The sequence below is a fragment of the Orcinus orca genome, chromosome 16 (assembly GCF_937001465.1).
Source record: "Orcinus orca chromosome 16, mOrcOrc1.1, whole genome shotgun sequence".
NCBI classification, from domain to species: domain Eukaryota; kingdom Metazoa; phylum Chordata; class Mammalia; order Artiodactyla; family Delphinidae; genus Orcinus; species Orcinus orca.
In genome coordinates this window covers 27,705,214-27,730,598 of record NC_064574.1, presented here as the reverse complement: position 1 = coordinate 27,730,598, position 25,385 = coordinate 27,705,214, and the positions used below count along the sequence as shown (strand labels likewise).

Genomic DNA, 25,385 nt, shown 5'->3' with positions numbered 1-25,385 from the left:
CCCTGAGGAAACAGATATTAGTAACCACAGAATGCAGCTAGCACCCTCAGGCTGCAGGAATTGAGGGAAGAGAACGGATTTTCAAAACCTAAGAGTTCAGAGGAGGGACCCCTCCCAATAGCTGGTTCTTGGACCTCCGAGGAAGGGGCACAGCCTGGCGCCCAGAAGGCCTGACCCCATGGGTCAGATGACAGGGGGCTGTGGCTGCTAGTACTTCTGAGACGGCACAGCCAGGCTGGTCAGGGGAGCTCATCTCTTACTACCGTTCTCCTGCCGGTTTTCGCCCCAGTTACATCATACTTCTCATATTCAACACCAACAGAAGCCTTTGTACAGACTTTCCTTTGCCTGGAACACCGTTTAGGCTCATCTGCCTGGCGTTTTTGTATTTATTCCTCAAAGCACGGTTCAGTGCCATCTTCTCGGCGAAGTTTTTCCGGACCTTCCGGACTCCGTGTGCGTGGCGCCCCCTTGTGGTCCCTTGGTTAGAGGTCGGACCTTGTTGCTTGACCTAAATGAAGAAAAGAAAGCGTGCCACTTCAGGACGTGTGGCTGCACTCTGTGGGGCTCAGGGGGCGCGGGGGCTGTACCCACGGGCGGCTGAGGGCACGTGCGGGTGACATCTGTTCCGGTTGGACCAAGGGAACGGGAGCCAGAGAGGCCAGAGCTCTCCCCCGTTAGCTTCGCCATCGCATCGGACTTGCAGCTTCACTAGGCCACTTCCAGCCATGAAGCTCCTTTTGCTGACTCTGGCCGCACTGCTGCTCTTGTCCCAGCTCACTCCAGGTAACCTGGACCTCTTCAGGGGAGGGGGCGGGTGTGGAGAGTGTGGAGAGTGAGACCTCGTCACGGAATCCCACGGGCGGGGGGGATGAAATAGCATTTACAACCCAGAGTGCCGTGAGCTGTGATAGAGGGGACCTAGGGTCCTGGGGTGCACATGGGAGGGACCAGCCCAGGCTGAGGACCAAGAGAGTCCTCCTGGAGGGATACTCTTGAGTCCTGAAAAGTGGTTAGAAATTAGAAGGGGAAGGAGAAGAGGTGGAAGTAGGAAGGGTGTCCTGGGCAGAAATCCTCTAATGCAAAAGTCCGGATGTGGGAGAGAGCACTGTGCCTTCAGTGAGCTGGCACAGAACGGAGGGGTGGGTTAAGGGTGCGGCAAGGGGTAAGGCTGAGGAAGCACTCAATGTCCAGGTCTTGATGAGCCTTGAATGCCAGGTGGGGGAGCCATGGGAAGGCTGTAGCAGAGGGGGGCCATGGTCAGACTTGCCCATTCCACCAACTCTAGCATACCTCCCTGGCCCCTCTTGCTCACCTGGCAGAAATTTCTGCCCAGCCACGGCTTTGAGCTCACCTGTCCACAGGGTCGGAGGGTGTGCATTTCCTCACCTCAGCCCTTGTATTTTGCCTGTGGCAAATGCCTGAAACACCACTCAGCTGGGGATAGACAGGAAAGCCTTAGAACCCAGGTTAGAAACTGCTCAACCATTTTCTAACTCTGTGACCTCCAGCAAGCAGCTCAGCGGCTCAGAACTGCAATTTCCTCACTTCTCAGTCTGCTGCAACAAAGGCGTGTATATAGTAATATCAGTTTGGGGGCACAACATTGAACACACTGAAATTTTGGTATGCGAAAACAAGTGTAACTTCTTCATTTTATATAACTCATCTAAATTTTCCCAGGAACTTCCATCCGGCTGATGGGACAGTTTAGGGAGAGGGGTGGTGGAGGGCACTTAGGGACTGTACCTAAACTCAGCAGTTAAATAAATATTCATCAGTCCTGGTTTAAAACCATTTCAAGTTAATTCAGTCTCTTTTGAATAAATACTCAGTCTTTGAGCACTTCTCCTTCTGCTCCCCTGCTCCTTCCCAGGATAGCCCCTGGGTTCAGGAGAAGGTAACTTGATACGTCATGATTTAATTTATTGGTTCATTCAGTAAACATGATTGAATGGATTTCATGTTCTAGGCACTCTGATAGGTGCAGGAGGTAGCACAGTGAACATATCAGAACAAAACAAGGTAAGCAAAGTCTTCAGCCTCTCGGAGTTTACATTCTACTGAGAGAAACACAAAAAATTTTTTAAATAACTGAAACATACAAAATGTCAGGTGGTGAGTATAATGAGCAGAATAGGTGAGAAAGGGGATAGCAAATACCGGGGGATGCAGATTTGCTGTTTTAAAGGGGTGCTCATGGAATGGGTCACTGTGACCTGAGGGAGAATAAGGGGTGATCCATGTGGATTTGTGGAGAAGAACATTCAAGCTGGAGGGAACGTGAAGTGCAAAGATCCTGGGGCAGGAGCGTGAGGAGGTAGGGCTCGGCGCTGGACCTTCACTGACTTCTAGGACGATGTCCCTCATTGTGTGTGATCCCGTGACTGATGAAACCTCTTGGTCCTGTCGAGAGCCCCACTGACTCAGCCCTTCATCTCAGCCAAATCTTCCATCCGATCCCTAGGTTTAGGCTGTTCACACACAGCCCCTAGGGATCTACTCCTGACGGGTCTCTCAGGCTCGCAGCTCATCACTGGTTTTCCTGTCTTCACTAGAGACACAAGGGAACTTGGGGACCTTCTGGGTCTATTTTATGCCACAGGAGAGGAGAGGGAGAAGCTCAGCCACTTCCCTCAGCCATTTCTAAAACCCCCTCCAGGTGGCACCATAATGTGCTGTGCCGATGCTGTTAGCAATTTTCCTGGGCTGCAGTCTGAGGGCAAAAAGTAAATGCCCTCTTCTCTGGCAGTTTCTCCAGACCAATCTGGGTGTATGTAGCAAGAGATTCTCTTGCCCCTGTCCTTCTCATATTACTTATCTCTACTTCCTAGATGTTCAGGTCGACCAGCAGGCCTTAGTGGGGGAGGGGAGGAAGGCCTCTGTCTCTAGCTTGCTGGTGGGTCCATCATCATCCTGGCTGGCAGAGGCAAGGTGTGGGCTCTGGTGGAGCTCTAAGGCCTCCTCCTGCTGCTGCTGCAGGAAGTGGATTTAAGCACTCCAGTTTCCCCTAGGGAGAGTATTTCCCTCTACTTCCTATTGGGTATGGTGATGGTAAAGGATATTAAATGGAAGTTTCTTTGGCCGGACCCTCAAGCCTTTGCCTCCTGTGGCTTATGGTGAGGTGATATTATCTGAATCCACCAGGCTCAGCTAATAATATATAAAGGAGCTCTTTGAAATTTGGAAATCCCTGACCTTTCTAGATAAATTTCGGTTCTTAAAAGTATTATCTTGTGGGCTTCCCTGGTGGCACAGTGGTTGAGAGTCCACCTGCCGATGCAGGGGACACGGGTTCGTGCCCCGGTCCGGGAAGATCCTACATGCCGCGGAGCGGCTGGGCCCGTGAGCCATGGCCGCTGAGCCTGCGCGTCCGGAGCCTGTGCTCCGCAGCGGGAGAGGCCACAACAGTGAGAGGCCTTCGTACCGCAAAAAAAAAAAAAAAAAAAAATTGAGATTTCATTGTTAAATGGTGGGGACTTTTTTCTTACCTTTTTTGTAAAATAAAACACAATTACAGATCCTGAAAACCACATAAAACAAATGTGCAGCTTAATGAACTGTTATAAAGCGCACACCCTTGTAACACCATCCAGGTCAATAAACAGAACATTGACAGTCACCTCAAAAACCCCTCCACCTATGCCCCATCACAACTGTCTCTCTCCCCAAATTAAGTACTATCCTGACTTTTATAGCGATCAACTATTTGCGCATCTTTATAATTTCATTGCCAGGGCTGCATCCCTAGAAACCCTATTTTTGCCATGCCCACTTTTAAAATCTAATATTTCTTAAGATTTTTAGTTTTTTAATTTACTGGTTATATCTTCTTCCCTTTCTTGTCTCTATAATTTATCTGTTGGGTCATTTGACCCATAGTTTCCCACAGTACAGATTTTGCTAACCGCATATTCAAAGTGAATTCAACGTGTTCCTCGGACCTCTGTATTTCCTGCAAATTGGTGACTGGATCCAGAGGTTTGATCAGGCTCAAGTTCTAGGCTTTTTGGCAAAACGTTGGGGGATGGCATTTGCCTTTTTCATCAGAAGGCAAATAATATGTTTGTTATCTCTCTTTCAGTGACAAATTAATGCTCAAAGCTGAGATGCGTTAATTCTTTGCCTATTGCAAAACGGTGATATTCTATTATGTGATTTTCACTAGTTAGCTGGAATACTAATATAATAAAGACACTCCTCATCATCTACTATTTGGTTATGCAGCAGTACAGTTCATGTAAGAAAGACAGAATAAATGCTTGGCGATTTTTCTTTACATATGAATCTGCAAGATAATGATTTCTTTTCCTATCATCCACCAAATGTGACAAAATAGTTTTTAATATCATCATAAACTCATAGATTTAAATATATTTGATGACTTTTCATTCATTGCAGTCTTTTTTTCATAAGTTTTTAATTTTATTTTATTTTTGGCTGCTTTGGGTCTTCATTGCTAAACGCGGGCTTTTTCTAGTTGCGGCGAGCGGGAGCCACTGTGTTGTGGTTTGTGGACTTCTCGTTGCGGTGGCTTCTCTTGTTGCGAAGCACGGGCTCTAGGTACGTGGGCTTCAGTAGTTGTGGCATGCAGGCTCAGTAGTTCTGGCGCACGGGCTTATTTGTCTTCCCGGACCAGGGATCGAACCGTGTCCCCTGCATTGGCAGGCAGATTCTTAACCTCTGTGCCCCCAGGGAAGTCCCCACTGCAGTCTTTATTCTTACTGAAACTCAGCCAGTGGAAGCCTAAGCCTTATTTTACGTATCCCTGTTAGTCTTTGGTAGTTTCCTTGTGATAAAGTCCATCTTATAAACACCACGAGGGACACACCTGCGGTCTGACAAAGTTAAGCATATTAACTTACTGAAGCAAAGGAAGATACACACCAAAGGAACTGTGGAACATCTCACCAAATGAAGGAACAAATAAGGTTATTATAGGACTAAGGAGAATAGCAGAGTTTTAGATAAAATGTAAATGAAGCAGAGTTTGATAGACTTCAAGGGCCACAGGATGGTGTGTAAAGAGGTTAACATCTGTTCTAGGTCCCATTTCCATGGGAAGTACAAAATTAAGAGAGATGTGGAATTTTATATCCCCAAACTCTTTCTCTGACACTCTGTCCCTGGCTCTGAAATCAAGGTTGTCTTCTGTATAAAAAGACTTGATTCCTCAGGGAAAAATGTAACGTTCCAGCCTTGCCGATATGGTTTCAGATACAAAGATTCCGATAAGTGTGATTTGAGAAAACAGGGTTTCTTAGCACTTCGTCCTTTTATTAATTTACAAAAGCAGTTTCACTGGTACACAACTGGTTATCTGGTGTGACAAGATATTCTGGGCTTATCTTGTACAACTCCTGCACCAGACCTTGAATTAGCCATTTCTTCAAAAGGCCCTAATTTTTTAAGTAGGAAAATGGTATTTAAAAACTGTGATCTAGATGCTAGAGACATTAATGCTACTAAATTAGCCCTTCTTTCTATATCTTTTCAGAGCAGGTGAGAAAATCAACACATTGAATATATGTGAAATACCTCATGATTTCATATTGATAATTCCTATTCAAAGTGAGGACATCAGGATTTGTACTTAAATATTCCATATTACTTCTGTATGTTCTTTCTTCCGCACCAATATTCTCAGATATACTGTGTACTTCTTCGGAATTTTCAAGTCATCTTTTATTTGAAGAAGGTTTTCTTGAATTATAGTTTGTAGTATTTTTTCTGACATCTTGCTCTGATTTTCTTTCTCAAGGCCTCACCTTGTCTCTGTTGAATCTCCTTTCCCTATCCTCAGTATTTGTCACCTTCTATCGATTTTTCTCACCTTCTATCGAATTTTTTCCTTATCATTTCTTTTTCACCAGTTTTATTGAGTTATCATTTACATAAGATTAAATGTCCACATTTTTAAAAATTTATTTATTTATTTTTGGCTGCGCGCGCGCTTTTCCTAGTTGCGGCGAGCGGGGGCTGCTCTGTTGTGGGGCGTGGGCTTCTCATTGTGGCGGCCTCTCTTGTTGGAGCACGGGCTCTATGCACGCAGGCTTCAGTAGTTGTGGCTCGCGGGCTCTAGAGCGCAGGCTCGGTAGTTGTGGCGCACGGGCTTAGTAGCTCCGCGTCATGTGGGATCTTCCCGGACCAGGGCTTGACCCCATGTCCCCTGCATTGGCAGGCAGATTCTCAACAACTGCACCACCAGGGAAGCCCTAAATGTCCACATTTTAAGTATACAACATGAGTTTCAACAAATGTATACATCCATGTAGCCACTACCACAGTTGTAGTATAATACACTTCCGTTACCCCAAAAAGATCTCTCATGCCCTTTTGCAGTCGCCTCCCCGGTCCCCCAGCCACCAGCTATGACTAATCTACATTGTGTCACTTTAGTTTGGCTTCTTAGAATTAAACAACAGGATGGCTTTTGTGCCTGGATTCTTTAACTTAGCATAATGCTTTTGCAATTCATCCATGTTGTTCATGTATAGATATCTTGTTACCCTATGTTGCTGAGTAGTATTCCATTGTATGAATACATACCACAATTTGTTTATCAATTAACTAGCTGTTAGATATTTGAGCAGTTTCCAGTTTTTAGCTATTATAAATAGAGCTACTATGAATGGTCCAATGAAGTTTTCATTTCTCTAGAGTAAATACCTAAGGGTGGAGTTGCTGGGTTGTATGATAAGTCTATGATAAAATTTATAAAAAACTGCAAACTGTTTTCCAAAGTGGCTATACTATTTTGCATTCCCATTTGCAATAAGAGATTTACAGTTGCTTCACATCATTGTCAACACATGGTATTATCTGTCTTTTAATTTTAGCCATTCTAGTGGGTATGTAGTTTTAACTGTTGTTTTACTGATGGCTAAAATACTTAATGACTAATCATATTAAACACACTTTGATGTGCTTATTTGCCATGTATATGTCTTCTTTGTTGTAGTGCCCACTTTTAATCAGGTTTTTTGTTGCGTTGTGTGTTCTACATATTCTAGATAAACATTTTTTAAAAGATGTATGCTTTGTAAATATTTTCTTCCAGACTGTAAATTACCTTTTGATTTACTTAACAGTGTCTTTTGAAAGGTAAGAACTTTTAGTTTTGAAGAAGTCCAATGTGTTCATTTTTTCTTTTGTGGCTAATGTTTTTGTATCTTATCTAAAAAAAATCTTGCTTGACACAAGGTCAGAAACATTTTCTCCTATGGTTTCTTCCAGGTGTTCTATTGTTTTAGCTCTTACATTTTAGGTCCATGATTCATTTTGTGTACAGTGTGAGGTAAGGTTTGAGTTTCACTTATTTACATACGGATGTGCGGCATCATTTAATGAAAAGAATTTCCTTTTCCCCCTTTGAATTACCTTGGCACCTTTGTTGAAAATCAGTTGACCATATAGGTTGGGATTTGTTTATGGACTCTCTCTGCCATTCCACTGACCTACATGTCTATTCTTATGCCAATACCACATTGTCTTGGTTACTATGACTTTGCAGTAAACCTTAAAATCAGGTACTGTGAGTCTTCCAACTTCATTCTTTTTCAGATTGTTTTATCTGTTTTAGGTCAATTGCATTTTCATATAAATTTTAGAATCAGCTTTTCAATTCTACAAAATAGCCTGCTGGAAATATTCTTGGGACTGCATTGATCAATTTAAGGAGAATTGAGATCTTATCAAAATTAAGTCTTTGAATCCATGAACATGGTATCTCTCTCGATTTCTTTATGTCTTCCTTTCTTTCTCTGAAATGTTTTGTGGTTTTTATATTTTGCATATTGTAGTAGGCTGAATAATGACTCCCCAGAGATGTCCAAGTCCTAATCCCCAAAACCCATGAATATGTTACCTTACATGGTAAAAGAGATTTTGCATGTGTCTTGAGATGGGGAGATTATCTTGGGTTTTCTGGGTGGACTCAATGTAATCACAAGAGACCTAATAAGAGGGCAGCAGGAGATCAGATTGTGGAGGAGAAGATAAGAAAATGGTTGTAGTAATGTAAGGAAGTGGTTATAAGCAAAAAATTACAGGTAGTTGTTAGAAAGTGAAAAGGGGAAGAAAATAGCTTCTGCCCTAAGAGTCTCCAGAAGGAACCAGCCCTGCTGGCACCTTGACTTTAGCCCAGTGAAACAATAAATTTGTGTTGTTTTAAGGCACTAAGTTTGTGGTAATTTTGCTACAGCAGCAATACGATATGAAACTAATACACATATATTTTGTTAAATTCATCACTGTTATGTATTTTTAAGCTGTTGTAAATGATATTTTTAAAGGTTCAGTTGTTTGTTGCTAGTGTATTGAAATACAGTCTATTTTATTGAAGTAGAATTGATTTACAATGTTGTGCCAATCTCTGCTCTACAGGAAAGTGACTCAGTTATACACATACAGACATTCTCTTTTTTATATTCTTTCCCATTATTGTTTATCACAGGATATTGAATATAGTTCCCAGTGCTATACAGTAGGACCTTGTTGTTTATCCATACTGTATATAATAGCTTGCATCTACTAATCCCACACTCCTAGTCCATCCCTCCCCTACCACCCCCTCCCTTGACAACCACAAGTCTGTCCTCTATGTCTATGAGTCTGTTTCTGTTTTGTAGATTGGTTCATTTGTGCCATATTTTAGATTCCACATATAAGTGATATCATATGGTATTTGTCTTTCTCTTTCTGACTTACTTCACTTAGTATGATAATCTCTAGTTGTATCCATGTTGATACAAATGGCGTTACTTCATTCTTTTTTATGGCTGAGTAGTATTCCACTGTATATATGTAGCACATTTTCTTTATCCATTCATGTGTCGATGGACATTTAGGTTGTTTCCATGTTTTGGCTATTGTGAATAGTGCTGCTATGAACACAGGGGTGCATGTATCTTTTTGAATTATAGTTTTGTCTGGGCATATGCCCAATAAAAAGATGGGCATAAGACCTTAACAGACAATTCTCCAAAGAAGACATACAGATAGCCAGTAGGGACATGAAAAGATGCTCAACATCACTAATTATTAGAGAAATGCAAATCAAAACTCTAACGAGGTACCACCTCAAACTAGTCAGAATTACCATCATTAAAAAGTCTAGAAATAATAAATGCTAGAGAGGGTGTGGAGAAAAGGGAACACTCCTACACTGTTGGTGGGAATGTAAATTGATACAGCCACTATGGAGAACAGTATGGACATTCCTTAAAAAACTAAAAAAGAACTACCATACAACCCAGCAATCCCACTACTTGGCATATACCCTGAGAAAACCATAATTCAAGAAGAATCATGTACCAAAGTGTTCATTGCAGCTCTATTTACAATAGCCAGAACATGGAATCAACCTAAGTGTCCATCGACAGATGAATGGATAAGGAAGATGTGGCACATATATGCAATGGAATATTACTCAGCCATAAAAAGAAACGAAATTGAGATACTTGTAGTGAGGTGGATGGACTTAGAGTCTGTCATACAGAGTGAAGTAAGTCAGAAAGAGAAAAACCAATGCCATATGCTAACACATATATATGGAATTTAAGGGAAAAAAATGTCATGAAGAACCTCGGGGTAAGACAGGAATAAAGACACAGACCTACTAGAGAATGGACTTGAGGATATGGGGAGGGGGAAGGGTAATCTGTGACAAAGTGAGAGAGTGGCATGGACATATATACACTACCAAACGTAAAATAGATAGCTAGTGAGAAGCAGCCGCATAGCACAGGGAGATATGCTTGGTGGTTTGTGACCACCTAGGTGGGTGGGATAGGGAGGGTGGGAGGGAGAGAGACGCAAGAGGGAAGAGATATGGGAACATATGTATATGTATAACTGATTCACTTTGTTATAAAGCAGAAACTAACACACCATTGTAAAGCAATTATACTCCAATAAAGATGTAAAAAAAAAAAAACTACAATGAGGTATCACTTGCTCTTATTTTTCTCACTTCTTAAGATATAAGTATTGATCATTGATTTAAGACCATTCTATCTAAAATACGCTTTTTAAAGTATAAATCTCCCTCTAATTACTACTTTATCTTGGTTCCACAAATATTTTTATGTATTGTACTTTTAATTTTAGTCAATTCAAACTTCTCGAATTTCTCTTCTGATTTCTCTTTTACCCATTAGTTATTTACCAGTACATTGTTCAATTTTCTAGTATTTAGGGATTTTCCAGTTGCATATCTATTATTGATTTTTAGTTTAACTTTATTGTGGACAGACATCACCTTTGTAAGACTTCAATCCTTCCATTTTTATTGAGATCCTGTATTACCCAGAATACATGGTATATCTTGGTATATCTTGAGATATACCACCAATAATATATCTTGGTATATCTTGAGATATACCACCAATGGTATATCTTGGTGAATATTCTGTGAGCACTTGGAGTGTTCTGTAAATATCTATTAAGTCAAGTTAGTTGATAAACTCATTAGTTCAAGTATTCTATATCTTCTATTAACTTGTTCTATCAATTGTTGAGAAAGGAATGTTGAAATATGAAATTATAATTGTGAATTTGTCTATTTCTCCTTTCAGTTCTTTCAGCTTTTTGTTTCATGTATTTTCAAGCTCTGTTTTTTGGTGTATTTGATTTAGGATTAATATGTCTTTTTGATAAATTGAGACTGTCATCATGAAATGACCTGTTTATACTTAGTAATTTAGTTGGTTCTGAAATCTACTTTTTAAATATTAGCATAGCTAATATGTTAATAATACTGCAGCTTTCCTTTGATTAGTGATTTCATGGTTTTTTTTTATCCTTTTACTTTTAATATAGCTACGTCTCTACATTTAGAATGAATTTCTTATAGACAGCATGTGATTAGGTCTTGCTTTTTCATCCAATCTGACAATTTCTGCTTTTTAATTGAGATGTGCAGATCATTTATGCTTAATATAATTATCAATATGGTTGCATTTAACCTACCGTCTATTTGTTTTCTATCTGCCTATCCTTTCTTTGTTCACTTTATCTTCTTTGCTTCCCCTCTTTCAGATTACTTGACTCTTTTTATGATTCCAATCTGTATCCAGTATTGCCTTAATAGTTATACCTCTTTTTTTTTAATGGTTGCTCTAAGTTTTATATCTTCATGTTTGGATGGTTGCCAAATTGGTGTTTTTGTAGGAGGAGAGTAGTAATATTGCTGACATTACTCCTCAAATCTTCTTAGTTTTTAAAAATCTGAAAAAGTATATTTCTCCATTTGGGGAGGATTTTTGCTGTGTAAAGAATTCTGGATTGTCTTTTTTCCTTTTGTTGTTTTAAAGATATCTTTCTACTGTCTTCTTGTGTATGGTTTCTGATAAGAAGTCTTCTATTATTGTTACCGTTTTTCCCACGTACTTAATGTGTCTTTTCCTCTAGCTGGTTTTAAGATTTTTAACGTGATTTTCAAAAATTTGATTATGTTATGGCTTTGCATAGCTTTCTTTTTTTTTTTTTTAATGCGGTACGCGGGCCTCCCACTGCTGTGGCCTCTCCCGTCGCGGAGCACAGGCTCCGGACGCGCAGGCTCAGCGGCCATGACTCACGGGCCCAGCTGCTCCGCGGCATGTGGGATCTTCCCGGACCAGGGCACGAACCCGTGTCCCCTGCATCGGCAGGCGGACTCTCAACCACTGCGCCACCAGGGAAGCCCGCATAGCTTTCTTTAGATTTTATTCTGCTTGGGGTTCACTGAGGTTCTGGATTCTATGGGTTTATAATTTTCATCAAACTTGAAACTTTTCAACCAGTATTTCTTTAAAAACTGTTTCTGCCTCAGAATGGGAGAAAATATTTGCAAACGAATCAACAGACAAAGGATTAATCTCCAAAATATATAAACAGCTCATGCAGCTCACTATTAAAAAAACAAACAACCCAATCCAAAAATGGGCAGAAAACCTAAATAGACATTTCTCCAAAGAAGACACACAGATGGCCAAGAAGCACATGAAAAGCTGCTCAACATCACTAATTAGTAGAGAAATGCAAATCAAAACTACAATGAGGTAACACCTCACACCAGTTAGAATGGGCGTCATCAGAAAATCTACAAACAACAAATGCTGGAGAGGGTGTGGAGAAAAGGGAACCCTCTTGCACTGTTGGTGGGAATGTAAATTGATACAGCCACTATGGAGAACAGTATGGAGGTTCCTTAAAAAACCAAAAATAAAATTACCATATGATCCAGCAATGCCACTACTGGGCATATACCCAAAGAAAACCATAATTCAAAAAGACACATGCAGGGCTTCCCTGGTGGTGCAGTGGTTGGGAGTCCGCCTGCCAATGCAAGGGACACGGATTCGTGCCCCGGTCTGGGAAGATCCCACATGCCGCAGAGCGGCTGGGCCTATGAGCCATGACCGCTGAGCCTGCGCGTCCAGAGACTGTGCTCCGCAATGGGAGAGGCCACAACAGTGAGAGGCCTACGTACCACACACACACAAAAAAAAACCAAAAAGACACATGCACCCCAATGTTCATTGCAGCACTATTTACAGTAGCCAGGACATGGAAGCAACCTAAATGCCATTGACAGACTAATGGATAAAGAAGATGTGGTACATATATACAATGGAATATCACTCAGCCATAAAAAGGAATGAAATTGGGTCGTTTGTAGAGATGTGGATGGATCTAGAGACTGTCATACAGAGTGAAGTAAGTCAGGAAGAGAAAAACAAATATTGTATATTAACTCACATATGTGGAACCTAGAAAAATGGTACAGATGAACCGGTTTGCAGGGCAGAAATTGAGACACAGATATAGAGAACAAACGTATGGACACCAAGCAGGGAAAGCGGCAGAGGGCTGGGGGTGGTGGTGTGATGAATTGGGCAATTAGGATTGACATGTATACACTGATGTGTATAAAATTGATGACTAATAAGAACCTGCTGTATAAAAAAATGAATAAAATAAAATTCAAAATTTTTTTTAAAAAAAGAAAAGTTTCTGTCCCTCCCCTTTCCTCTCCTTTTGGTAATCTGATTGTATGTAAATTATACTGCTTATTATTGTCCCATGGGTCACTGATGTTCTGTTTTGGGTTTTTTTTTCTCAATATTTTTTCTCTCTACTTCCTTTTGGATAGTTTCTGTTGCTATGTCTTCAAGTTCATTTATCTTTACTTCTGCAGTGTCTACTCTATTGTTAACATCACTAAGTATGTTTTTCATTTAATATCTACTGTTTCATCTCAAGTTTTTTTAATCATTTAGGGGTTTATTTCAGTTTTGTTTGTCTGATTTTTACTACTTATAGGTATCATTTGAACAAATTTACCATTGGATAAACTAGAAAATTTTTCTTCTTTTTTTTCCAATATTTTTTATTGAAGTATAGTTGATTTGCAATGCTTCAAGTGTACAGCAAAGTGATTCAGTTTTATATATATGACTATATAGGTAACTTTTCAGATTATTTCCATTATAGGTTATTACAAGATATTGAATATAATTCCCTGTGCTATACAGTAGGTTCTTGTTGTTTATCTAGTTTACATACAGTAGTATATATCTGCCAAATATTTTCATGTGAAGTTTTTACATCTTTATTTCTCTCCTCATAATGTTCATGTTTTCCTCAATCTTCTTGAGCTTATGGAGTGTATTTATAATAGTCGTTTCATCATTCTTGTCTGCTAGTTCCATAATCTTTGTCATTTCTGGGTCTGTTGATTGATTTTATCCTGGTTGTCGTTCATACTTTCCTGCTTTTTTTTTTTTTTTTTTTTTTTTAATGCCTGGAAAATTATTTGGATTCTTTGCACTGTGGATTTTATACTTTTGGTTACTGGAATTTTTTTTTTCCTTTAAAGAGTATTGGTTTTTGTTCTGGTATGCAGTAAGTTAGTTGGAATCAGATGAATCCTTTCAAGATTGGCATTTAATCTTTTTAGGATGGGTATGGGACATCCTTTAATCTAGGGGTAATTTAGCCCCACTGTGCTGAAGATTTTACAAGGTCTTTCCACTCAGGCAGGTGGGGATACAAGATATTCCCAGCCCTGTGTGATCGCTGGGAATTGTTTTGCCTACTTCTTTTTGGTGGTTCTTTCCTAGGCCTTTGGTAGTTTCCTCTTACACTTGCACAGATAATACCTAAAGACTAGAGGAGTGCTCTGCAGAGCTCTGTAGCACGCCCCCTTTGTGTGTGTGTCTCTCTCTGTCTGTGTATAGCCCCCTCTTCTTTGATTCTGTGACCCACAGATTCTAGCTGACTTGACCTCCTTGAACTCCTTGAACCTCAATTTCTATATCCTCCATTCAGTAAGATCACCAGGGCTTGTTTGAATTCCTCTTCCTGCACTACAGCCCAGAAACTGCTTCTAGTCCGTAAGCTGGTGCAACCAGAGGGCTCATCTTGTTTGTTTCCCTTCTCTCCGGGATCATGTTTGAAAATCATTGTTTCCTATACATTTTGTCCAATTATCTTGTTGTTTAAAGCAGGAAAATCAATATGGCTCCTGTCACTCCATCTCAGCCTGAAGAAGATATCCCATTTCTTTTTTAAAAGTTTTACATTTTTTCTCTTTTTTCTCTTCTATTTCTCTTAAAATATTATCCGTTGAGATTATTTGCTTTTGTATCCCTTTCAAGTTAGACTTTTTTCTGAAAAGAATTTTCTTTAATTCCTAATTATATCTGTCACTGCACTTCTGAAATCTTTAATGCTAGTGGATTTTATAATATCTTATTTACTACATACAGCTCTCTAAGATCGGTGCTATTATGTCTTTTGTTTTCAAAAGAGAAAAATGAAGCTCTGTGAAGGGAAGTCACTTGCTCAATATCTCCCAGTTTACATGTGGTGGAGCTTTCAAATCCAGACTTTGGGGATTTCAATAGGTGGGACAGTTCCTGGAGCAATCCCCACTGTCAAATTAAAAGTTCCATACCAATATTGTCTTAGAATAGCTTTTAAGTTTTAAAGGAACTTAAAGAATGTGATGGGTCAAATTCTTTACCAAGCTTCATTTCAGGCAGTTGAGAAATACCCCACAGCCATCTTAGTGTCTCCATAATCCATCTGACTGAAGTAAAACCCCAGATTTCTCTCAGTTTATTTTTTCAGGATCTGGTGCTTGTGATGACAGTTTGCTCAAAGGTTCCAGAGAAGTTGTAAAAGATAATTTTTTAAAGTAAACTAATGATTCTCATACAGATATAAAAATGAACACATGTTAAAGATTTTATTTAACTCATAATGAGAGAACAAGGCAGATTTTGTAACTGGTTTAAAGCATAAAGGTATACACACACTACTATATATAATAGATAACCAACAAGGACCTACTGTATAGCACAGGGAACTCTACTCAGTATTCTATGATAACCTATATGAGAAAAGAATCCGAAAAAGAATGAATATATGTATAGGTATAACTGAATCACTTACTGTACACCTGAAACTAACACAACATTATAACTCAACTATACTCTAATAAAATATTTTTTAGAAAAATTTTAAAAAGCATAAAGGTATTAGTGGAGTAAGGGATTCTTGAAATGAATTTACAAGACAGAAACTGGTTCTTTTTTCCCCCATGGGGCAGGGGAAGGGAGGGAGTCAATTGAACCCCTCTGGAACAGAATTTACTTGAATATATAGGAAATAATTATTTTTGCATTACAATCATGAATCAAGAGCTCATAGAGATGTAAAACTCCCACATAATCAGAATCAGATAACTCTGAAATCTGTGATCTGTCTAGACCAGGGACTTCTGACACGATTGGCAATGATTGACATTTTGGCACTGTTGGCATTTGGGGCTAGACAGTTCTTTATTGTGGCTGTCCTGTGCATTGCAAGATATTTAGCAGAACCTTCGGCCTCATTAATCGCCAGTAGCACCCCACACCAGTTGTGACAACTAAAAACGTCTCCGAACATTTCATTGACAAACATCCCCTGGCGAGCAAAATTTCCCTATTTGAGCCAAGTTTTCCTCTAAAGCACGAATTTTCCCTAGTCTCCCCCATACTGGTCAAAAAAATAATCTCAACGAAAACTTATTCCTAATCACAAAATAAACTTGGTCTAAACCTACAACAGAAAGAAGGAAATAATAAACACAAAATGAATGAAATAAAGAATAGTCACGGCACCAAACTGCCTAAAGAAAGTAGTTTCACTGACACAGATAGAGGTTACAGACTTTATTCAGCTGATGGACATCAGGGAGCAGCTGAAGACCCAAGTCAGGGCAGCTTGGAGTTTTGATAGAATAAAGAGAAGAGAGGGGTGCATGTTCTTGTTTGGGTCAAGTAGCAGATTTCATCTTTAACTGCTGCAAAACTTGTGTTTGGAATAATGAGAAACTCTTCCAGATTTTTGTGCCTCTTGGTTGAGGCCATTGGTGCAATCCCATCCCCAAAACTGTCAGAGCAGCTCTTTTGAGAGCTATTTTTGCAAGTCTTGAGTTTGTCAGTTAGCCAAGATTCTGGGGCAGGAAAGGTATCAAAAACAATATGGGGGCTTCCCTGGTGGCGCAGTGGTTGAGAGTCCGCCTGCCGATGCAGGGGACACGGGTTCCTGCCCTGGTCCAGGAAGATCCCACATGCCGCGGAGCGGCTGGACCTGTGAGCCATGGCCGCTGAGCCTGCGCATCCGGAGCCTGTGCTCCGTAACGGGAGAGGCCACAACAGTGAGAGGCCCGCTTACCGCAAAAAAAAAAAAAAAATATGGATGGCTGTTGCCAGGGGCTAGGAGGAGGGGAGAATGGGGAGTTATTGTTTAATGGGAATAGAATTTCAGTTTTACAAGATGAAAAGAGTTATGGGAATGGATGGTGGTGATGGTTGCACAACAATATGAACATATTTAATACCACGGAACTGTGCACTTTAAGATAGTTAACATAAATTTTATGTCATGTGTATTTTACCACCATTTGAAAAAACGTAGGTACAGCCACCTTCTTGATGATAGGCCTTGGCAAAGACAAAACAAAACAAAAATAAGGATATGAAGAAACTGATGGAATTTTAGCCAAATATATATATATGTATAGTGTGTGTGTATATATATACATACACAATGAAATACTACTAAGCCATAAAAAAGAATGAAATAATTCCATCTGCAGCAACATGGATGGACCTGGAGATGATCATACTAAGTGAAGCCATATAGGGAAAGACAAATATCATATAATATCACTTATACGTGGAATCTAAAATATGATACAAATGAACTTATTTACAAAACAGAAACAGACTCACAGACTTCCAAAACAAACTTATGGTTACCAAAGGGGAAAGGGGAGTGGGGAGAGAGATAAATTAGGAGGTTGGGAATAACATATATGCTCTACTATATATAAAATAGATAACCAACAAGGACCTACAGTATAGCACAGGGAACTATACTCAATATATATATATATATATATATTTTTTTTTTTTTTTTTTTTTTCGGTACGCGGGCCTCTCACTGTTGTGGCCTCTCCCGTTGCGGAGCACAGGCTCCGGACGCGCAGGCTCAGCGGCCGTGGCTCACGGGCCTAGCCGCTCCGCGGCATGTGGGATCTTCCCGGACCGGGGCATGAACCCGTGTCCCCTGCATCGGCAGGCGGACTCTCAACCACTGCGCCACCAGGGAAGCCCTATACTCAATATTTTGTAATAACCTATAAGGGAAAAGAATCTGAAAAGAATATCTAGCACTGTGCTGTACACCTGAAACTAACACAATATTGTAAATCAACTATGCTTCAATTTTTTTAATTACAAAAACAGTACAGATGAATGCTGAAAATATTATGCTAAGGAAAAAGAAGCCAGGCCCCAAATGCTGCACATTATATGATTCCATTGGCATAAAATATCTAGATTAGGCAAGTCTATAGCAAGGAGGGCATATTGGTGGTTGCTCAGGGATGAGGAGAGGAGAAATGAAAATGCTTAATGGGTGCAGGGTTTCTGTTTGGGATGATTAAAAAGTTCTGGAACTAGATGGTGATGATGGTTGCACAACATTATGAGTGTAATTAATGCCACTGGACTGTACGCTTTAAAATACTTAAACTGATAAACTTTATGTTATTTGTATTTTACCACAATTTTTCGAAAGGGAGAAGAAGGGAATAAAAGAGAGGACCAGGGTCAGAGTCAAAGGAAACTGAGCACCCTCTATCACATCTGTTCTAATCCTTTTACAGACATTTCAAATCCAGAATCTACCTCTTCTTAGGACTGACACTGTCTCTGTTCTTCTTTCTTTTCAGGTAGCACCCGAAAATGCTGGAATCGTCATGGCAAATGCCGCCAGAAATGTTTCAGGAAGGAAAGGGTCTATGTTTACTGCACAAATAATAAAATGTGCTGTGTGAAGCCCAAGTACCAGCCAAAAAATCTTCCATGGAAAGCTTAAGTTCCTTGAAACCTGAAGTCATCAAAAGGCCCGTGAAGCTACGCTGAGTCTGACCACAGTGGATTCTCAATCTCTGTCAATAAACACTTCTGGCTGACCCCTATGTTTGCCTGTTAGTCTATCCAGCGGTTCTCAGGAAGTCCTCTTATAGATGGTCCATTAAGTCAAAACTGTTTTCATTATAATAATAAGACATTACTTGCCATTTTATCTCACTTTCTCACAAGTGTGAAATTTCCTGGAATCTACATGACACACAATAATATCATCATTCTGGCAGCTAATGAAAGGTGTGCGTATGGATCCTTACGTTTTTAAAATTTTTTAAGATAGAACCTTAAGGTATAAGTGTGTTCATTTTCAGAGATTAACTCAGGTTGTTCTCAGTAATTCTATGGTACTCTTATTAGCTATCTTTAGCTATATTATTAATCTCTGGAACCTCGTTATCATCTAATAAATCACTGCTTTGAAATTCCAAAATTTTCCTTTTACCTATGTGGAAACACAACAAAAACTAAAAACATTTTGTTGTCTGCAGGATCTGGGAGTCCCAGGGCTGGGGTCCTAGGGTTAGTGCCCACCCACTGGTGAGTGGAGCAGGATCCCAGGGTCTCTGGCCGCAGGGCTCTTAGGGTCCTAGGGTTAGTGCTAGTGCACTGGTGTGCAGGGTTGGGTCCATGGACAGAGCCATGTCCCAAGGCAGCTGTGGGCTCAGGGAGCCTTAGGGCAGTTAGGCCTGCTGGGGTGGGGCTGTGTCCCTGCCCAGCTAGTTGCATGACCTGAGGTGTCTCAGTTCTAGTGCCAAAAGGCTAGTGGGTGGAGCCAGGTCTCCAAGAACTAATGAGCTAGAAGGAAGATTCCAAAATGACACTTGCCAGCACCAGTGTCCACGTGCTAGGATTAACTCACAAAAATGGCTGCCACCAGTGTCTGTGTCCCAGGGTGAGCTCCAGGAGGCTCTCTCAGATCAGCAGGTGGGTCTGACCCAGGCTCCTTTCAAATTACTGCTTCTGCCACAGGTCCCAGAGTGTGTGAGATTTTGTATGTACACTTTAAGACAGGAGTCTCTATTTCCCACAGTGCTCTGGCTGTCCCAAAAGTAAACCCCACTGGCCTTCAAAGCCAAACATTCCGGGGGCTCATGTTCCTGATGAAGGACTGCTGGGCTGGGGAACCTGATGTGAGACTCAGATCCCTTGCTCCTTGGGGAGAACCTTGCAGTGGTAATTACCCTCCTATTGGTGGATCGCCCACCCCAGGGGCTATGGGTCTTGACTCTACCATGACTCCACCCCTCCTACCCGTCTCATTGTGTTTCCTTCTTTATATCTTTAGTTGCAGAAGCAACAGACAACCTTTAAATAACCATTATAAATATTTCAAGGAAATTAGAGGAGAAGATTGACTGAAAGGATAATTTAAACCAATACACAGAAAAATAGTGTGTCAGTTTTCTATCAGTGCATTACAAAGCACTCTAAAACTCAGTGGATTAAAATAACAACTATTCATTATTTCTCAGAATTATGTGTGTTAATTAAGTGGTTCTTCTGATATTCTCATCTGGGGTCACTGATGTAACTACATCTCTCTCCATGTGGCCTCCCCATTTCAAGGAAGTTAACCTTGGCTTCTAACATGATGGCTAGGTCTAAGAGGGTAAGCCCCAATATGCATCATTTATCAGACTTCTGTTATTATGTTTTCTTAAGTCCTATTGGCCAAAGTAAGTCATGTGACCCAGGGTCAATATGGAAAAAAAACTGCACAGGGACATGAATACTGCAGGCATGATTCACTGGGGATCATTGGTGTATCAGTCTATCACAAATGGAATCTCTAAGAATAAACTGGGCATTTTAAACTGAAAAATACAAAATCTAAAATTAAGGATTTATTGGTTACACTTGACAGCAGACTGAACATAGTAGAAGAAAGAATCAGTAACTCAAATACAGATCAATAGGAAATACAGTCAAAGCACAGAGAGAAAAAAGAAATGCAGCCTAGAACAGAGCATGAGAAACTTATGGGACAATATCAAATGGTCTAACATATATATAGTTGGAGTCTCAGAACAAAAAGAAAGAGAGAATGGGGAAGAAATATTTTTTAAAGATAATGGCTGAAAATTTTCCAAAATTGTCGAAAGACATTAATCCACAGACTCAAGAAACTTAGGGAACTCCAAGCAGGATGGACACAAAGAAAATCAAAATAGCATAGCATAATCAAACTGTTAACAACGAAAAGAAAAATTACTTGCTGATAACTGTGAATGTTTCAAACAAAACATGTTCAGGAATTTAATGGAGAAAATTAGAAGCCCTTATTGAAAGACACTATAAAAAAAACTAAATTAATAGAGACATAATATTTCACAACTTAGATAACTCAATATCTTAAAGATGTCAATTCTACACTAATTGTTTCCTAAATTCATTGAAATTCCAGTCAAAAAACTGACAAAATTTTTTCCAGAATCTGCTTCAAAATTGTGCACATATAAAAAAATATTTTATTAGGGACATAGACGTAGATGACAAAAATATCAATAAAGCACAAATATAGGATAATGGTTACTCTAAGAATATAGGAATTGCAAAAGGTAATGCTAATATTCTATTTTTTTATCTGGATGGTAGTTATAGAGATGTTTGTTGTCTTATTGCTTTTTATACTTTTATATATTTTTAAAATATTATTTTGCCTTCTCAATATATAATAAAATCAAGCTTTTTAAAAAGGAGATAAAAGTTATGAACAGAAAAAAATGCAAAAACTAAATCAGCTAAAAATCCTAGAAAGTAAAATATTTGAAAATTACATATCCTATAAAATATTTTTTCAGAATACGTAAAGAACCTCAAAACTCAATAAAAAGAAACAAAACAACCTGATAACAAAATGAGCAAAAGATTTGAACTGACACTTCACCAAAAAAGTTACACATGTAACAAATAGGTACAAGAAAATGGATAGATATTAGAGAAATGCACATTAAAATCACGATAAAATACTGCTACACACATATCAGCGTGTCTAAAACGATTGACCATAATGATTGCTGTTGAGGAACAAGGGTTGGCAGCTGAAGCTATTGTATACTGCTGGTGGGAATGTAAAATGGTGATACAACCCCTTTGGAAACAATTGGGCATTTTCTCAAAAAGTTTAATACACCACAGGATCCAACCACTCCACACCTAGGTATTTACCTAGAAGAAATGAAAACATATCTACACGAGGACTTATAAGTAAGTGTTCACAGCAGCTTTATTTGTGGTAGCCAAAAACTGGAAAAAATCCAAACGTCCATTGACAAGTGAATGGATAAACAAATTGTGGTGTACCCATATAGTGGAATACTACTCAGCAATAAAAGCAATTAACTATTGAAACTCTGAAAAACATGAATGATTATGGATGATTCTCCAAATAATTATGCCAAGTGAAAGAAAACAGACAAAAATGAACATATATTGTATTATTCCATTTGTAAAAAACTCTAGAAACTGTTAATATGTAGTGAAAGTACATCAGTACTAGAACAGGGCAAGAGGAGGAGAAACAGGGAGTGGTATTAAGAGGGGATTACAAAGATGCACAAGGAAACTTTTGGGGATGATGGATATGTCCATTATCTTGATTTTGGTGATAGTTTCATATGGGTGCACATGTATATAAAACATCAAATTGCACACTTTAAATTAGTACAGTTTATTATATGTCAGTTATACCTCAATAAAGTAAATAAACAAACAATGTTTTTTAGGAGAAAAAAAAGGCTAAAGGAAAATAGATATTTTTAAAAAGAGATAGAGTAACTGAACTGTATGTGATGAAACCAAAGAGGTGGACAAGGGCTAGATCTTAGAGGACTTCCCAAGTTAAAAATTATTTTGCAAATATAGATACAAATGGCAGACAACCCATTTCAGGCAACAGATCAACCCCAAATCTTCGGTGTTCCTTCAGCCCAATCTTCCCTGATAGCTATTGCCCATTTGGTAATTGGGCACCATCTAACTGGAAGACTCCTGGAATCACTGCTGATATCCTGGAAGGTTCACCCAGTCCTTCCCTTCCACTCCCCCCACTCCCCCACTGCCCTCACTCAGGATCCTCACCATCAATATTTAAACTGAAGCCACACCGCCTCATGATGGCTTGATATGTCAGCTATCACAAAGACAAATTTGGACCTCACACACAGGACGAGAACTCCAGCCTGCTAGCTGCACAGACACTCCTCATTTCAATGATGAGACCTGTATTTTACCTGCTGACATTTATGGAACCCCACTTGTCACATTGTAGCAGTTTACTGCACATCCAGTCTTCAACCATTTCTCACCACTTCCATTGCTACTACCCTGGTCCAAACCACCATCATTTCTGACCCGGATTGTTACATTGGCCTCCAACTGATTTCCCTCCTTCTGCCTTTATCCACGTTCAGTCTATTCTCAATAGAGCAACCAGAGTGATTCTGGCTCTCGTCTCCTCAAAACCCTCCTGTGATTTCTCATCTCACACAGAGTATAGCCAGAGCCCTTACAATAGCCTACAAGGCACCCCCGCAGTCTGGACTCCATTATTTCTCTGACCTCATCTTCGATTACTCTTCCACTGGTTCACTCCACTCAAGCCATCCTGGCCTCTTTGCTATTCCTCAGACGCACCAGGCATCGTCCAAATGTAACCATAAGTGGGGTCCGGCTGCTCGCCGCTCAAAAGCCAATAAAGCTAATAAAGAGCAAGCTTGGAGGAAAGGAAAGTTTATTTTATTTCAGATGCTGGCAACTGGGGGGTTTCAGTATTTTCAAGATAGCTCACAGGATATGGCTCAGAATATTATCTACAGCCCTTGAGGAGGAACTAAAGGTCCTTGACGATGCTTAATGATGAAACTATTATTATCTAGCCTTGTTGGACTGTTTCTGCATTTTCTCACTTCTCTGATTAAGCTTATCCTTTGGCTAAAGTTTTTCCACAGACAAAAGACAGGTTGAGGACATGGGGGGCAAGGACCATAGGGTCCTGCTCCATTTCACCAACTCACAGCCTTTGCAGTTGCTGTTCCCTCTCACTGGCACTCTCATCCCCAATCCTCTGAATGACTCTTTCTAACATCTTTTGGGTCTCTGTTCAAATATCACCTTCTCACTGCAGCCTTCTCCTAAATACCTTATTTTAAATTTTTCTTCAAAAACTGCTCTCCCTTGCTTCTTTTGGGCTTGAATTTCTCCACAGTATGTGTCAGTATCTACCATATTTTTTTCTTTATTGTGTTTATTACCCCCCATGAGAATGTGATAAAGGTACACTGAATATACGATACGGTTATCTGTCAAAGACCCGAGCATTAAAATAAATATTTTATTTTACCTAAAGATAGGGTACAGTCAGGAAAACAAAAAACAGAGTAGGTATTTCCAAAAAAGGGATTTAATACAGGAAATTGGTCACACATTTGTTGGAACACTTGAAGCCAAAAATGAAGTTGAAGTTATCCAGGTGTTAGTAACTACAGGAAGGGGCCACAACTCCTAAGCCCGGGAGACCCTTCCCTCTGCCCTCCAGTTCTTCCAGTTCCATTCCCCACCTTTCTCCACCCAGCTGTCTGACCCCCTGGAAGGACTGCATGAATAGGATCTCCTGCCTCTGGCCTCCCATTTGGTTTAAGTAGTGGGGTGATCTCAGCAAGATTTTTGGAGGAGAGAGTGAAGTCCGGGTATTTACCACTTCTGTCTCTGCAGAGTTGCCGTCTGAATTAGTTAACTATCATCCTTGCAGTGTGACTCTTTTCTACTCCTGTGCTGTATTGAAGTGATGAGGACTGAGCTATGTTGCAAATAAATCATTTTTTGTTTAGATAGATAGATAAATGATAGACAGGTAGATGATAGATAGATAGATAGATCTAGATATCTAGATATAGACAGATATATAGATATGTTTCACAGTCATTTTCTGAGCTCCATCTACCTTCTGCACAGGGCAAATGGGAAAAATAAAATGTGAATGTGATAAGAATCAATACCCTTGCATCTTCAAGTGTTTGATGCTGGCTCTAATCTCTGCAATTCCGCAGGGAAACAATATTGCTGTTGGTTCTCTACTATAGTATGTAGGGAAAGTTTCAGTGACTTCCACTTGTCCATTTCTACAATAGTAGCCCTCACTCCATAGGTCAGGGAGCCAATGTGAAATTCTGCCAACTACAAAATATGTCTGTTTTAATTATACATTCAGAAATGGAGTGGACTCACCGAAGGGTTCAGGGGCATTCAATGGTTCAATTGTGAGATATTCTTGGTCCAAAAATGTATGTATCATCTGACCTCCATACATCCTCCAATTTTGACACGTGGCATTTTTGGTCCCTAGTTATTAGTGTCAACTCAGAAACAGCACTGCCTTTCCAAGGTATAAAATCACCCTGGTAGATGGCCACAGGTGCTTTAGCCTGAAGGAAGATTTTCAGTATATACTTGTAGCATTGTTACAGAGTCCTTCCTTCCTCTAAGGGACCAGTCTCCACTTCGGCCAAGGGCCTCTTGGTTTGTGAATTTAAGGGAGAAGCCATGATTCTCTATTGAGGCAAATCAGTAAGGGATTTTTCCCATAAGAGCAGAAATTTGTCTGTTTTGTCCACTGCTGAATCCTCAGTAGCTAGAATAATGCCTGGCACATAGTAGGTATTCGATAAATATTGGTTGAATTAATGGAAAACAGAAAAAATAGAGTGCTAATGCTAGTGATATGAAAGATTGGAATCATAATCTTAATACAACTGGGACAATGGAACTCATTAGGCATGCCAAACTCAGGGGTCCTTAGCCTCAACCAGATGTTTGTTGGACTGTAGGTTCAAATTAGGAAAAAGTGAAGCAAAATTAATGAACATGTATATAATGCTGAAATATATCATTGAAAATTGCATCTAAAATGTTGGG

General features: G+C 39.9%; 2 protein-coding genes across 2 annotated transcripts in view; one reads left to right on the top strand and one right to left on the bottom strand.

Moving 5' to 3' along the window:
• The window catches only part of BCL2L1 (BCL2 like 1), an 871,182-nt gene that overhangs the window by 636,105 nt on the left and 209,692 nt on the right, over positions 1 to 25,385 (bottom strand). The gene's annotated exons all lie outside the window — the stretch shown is intronic.
• LOC117202445 (beta-defensin 36) lies at positions 404 to 18,631 on the top strand. The gene is made up of 2 exons (XM_033433438.2): positions 404 to 786; positions 18,275 to 18,631. Exons 1-2 carry the CDS (start codon positions 729 to 731, stop codon positions 18,418 to 18,420), a joined length of 204 nt encoding a protein of 67 aa, XP_033289329.1. The 5' UTR covers positions 404 to 728; the 3' UTR covers positions 18,421 to 18,631.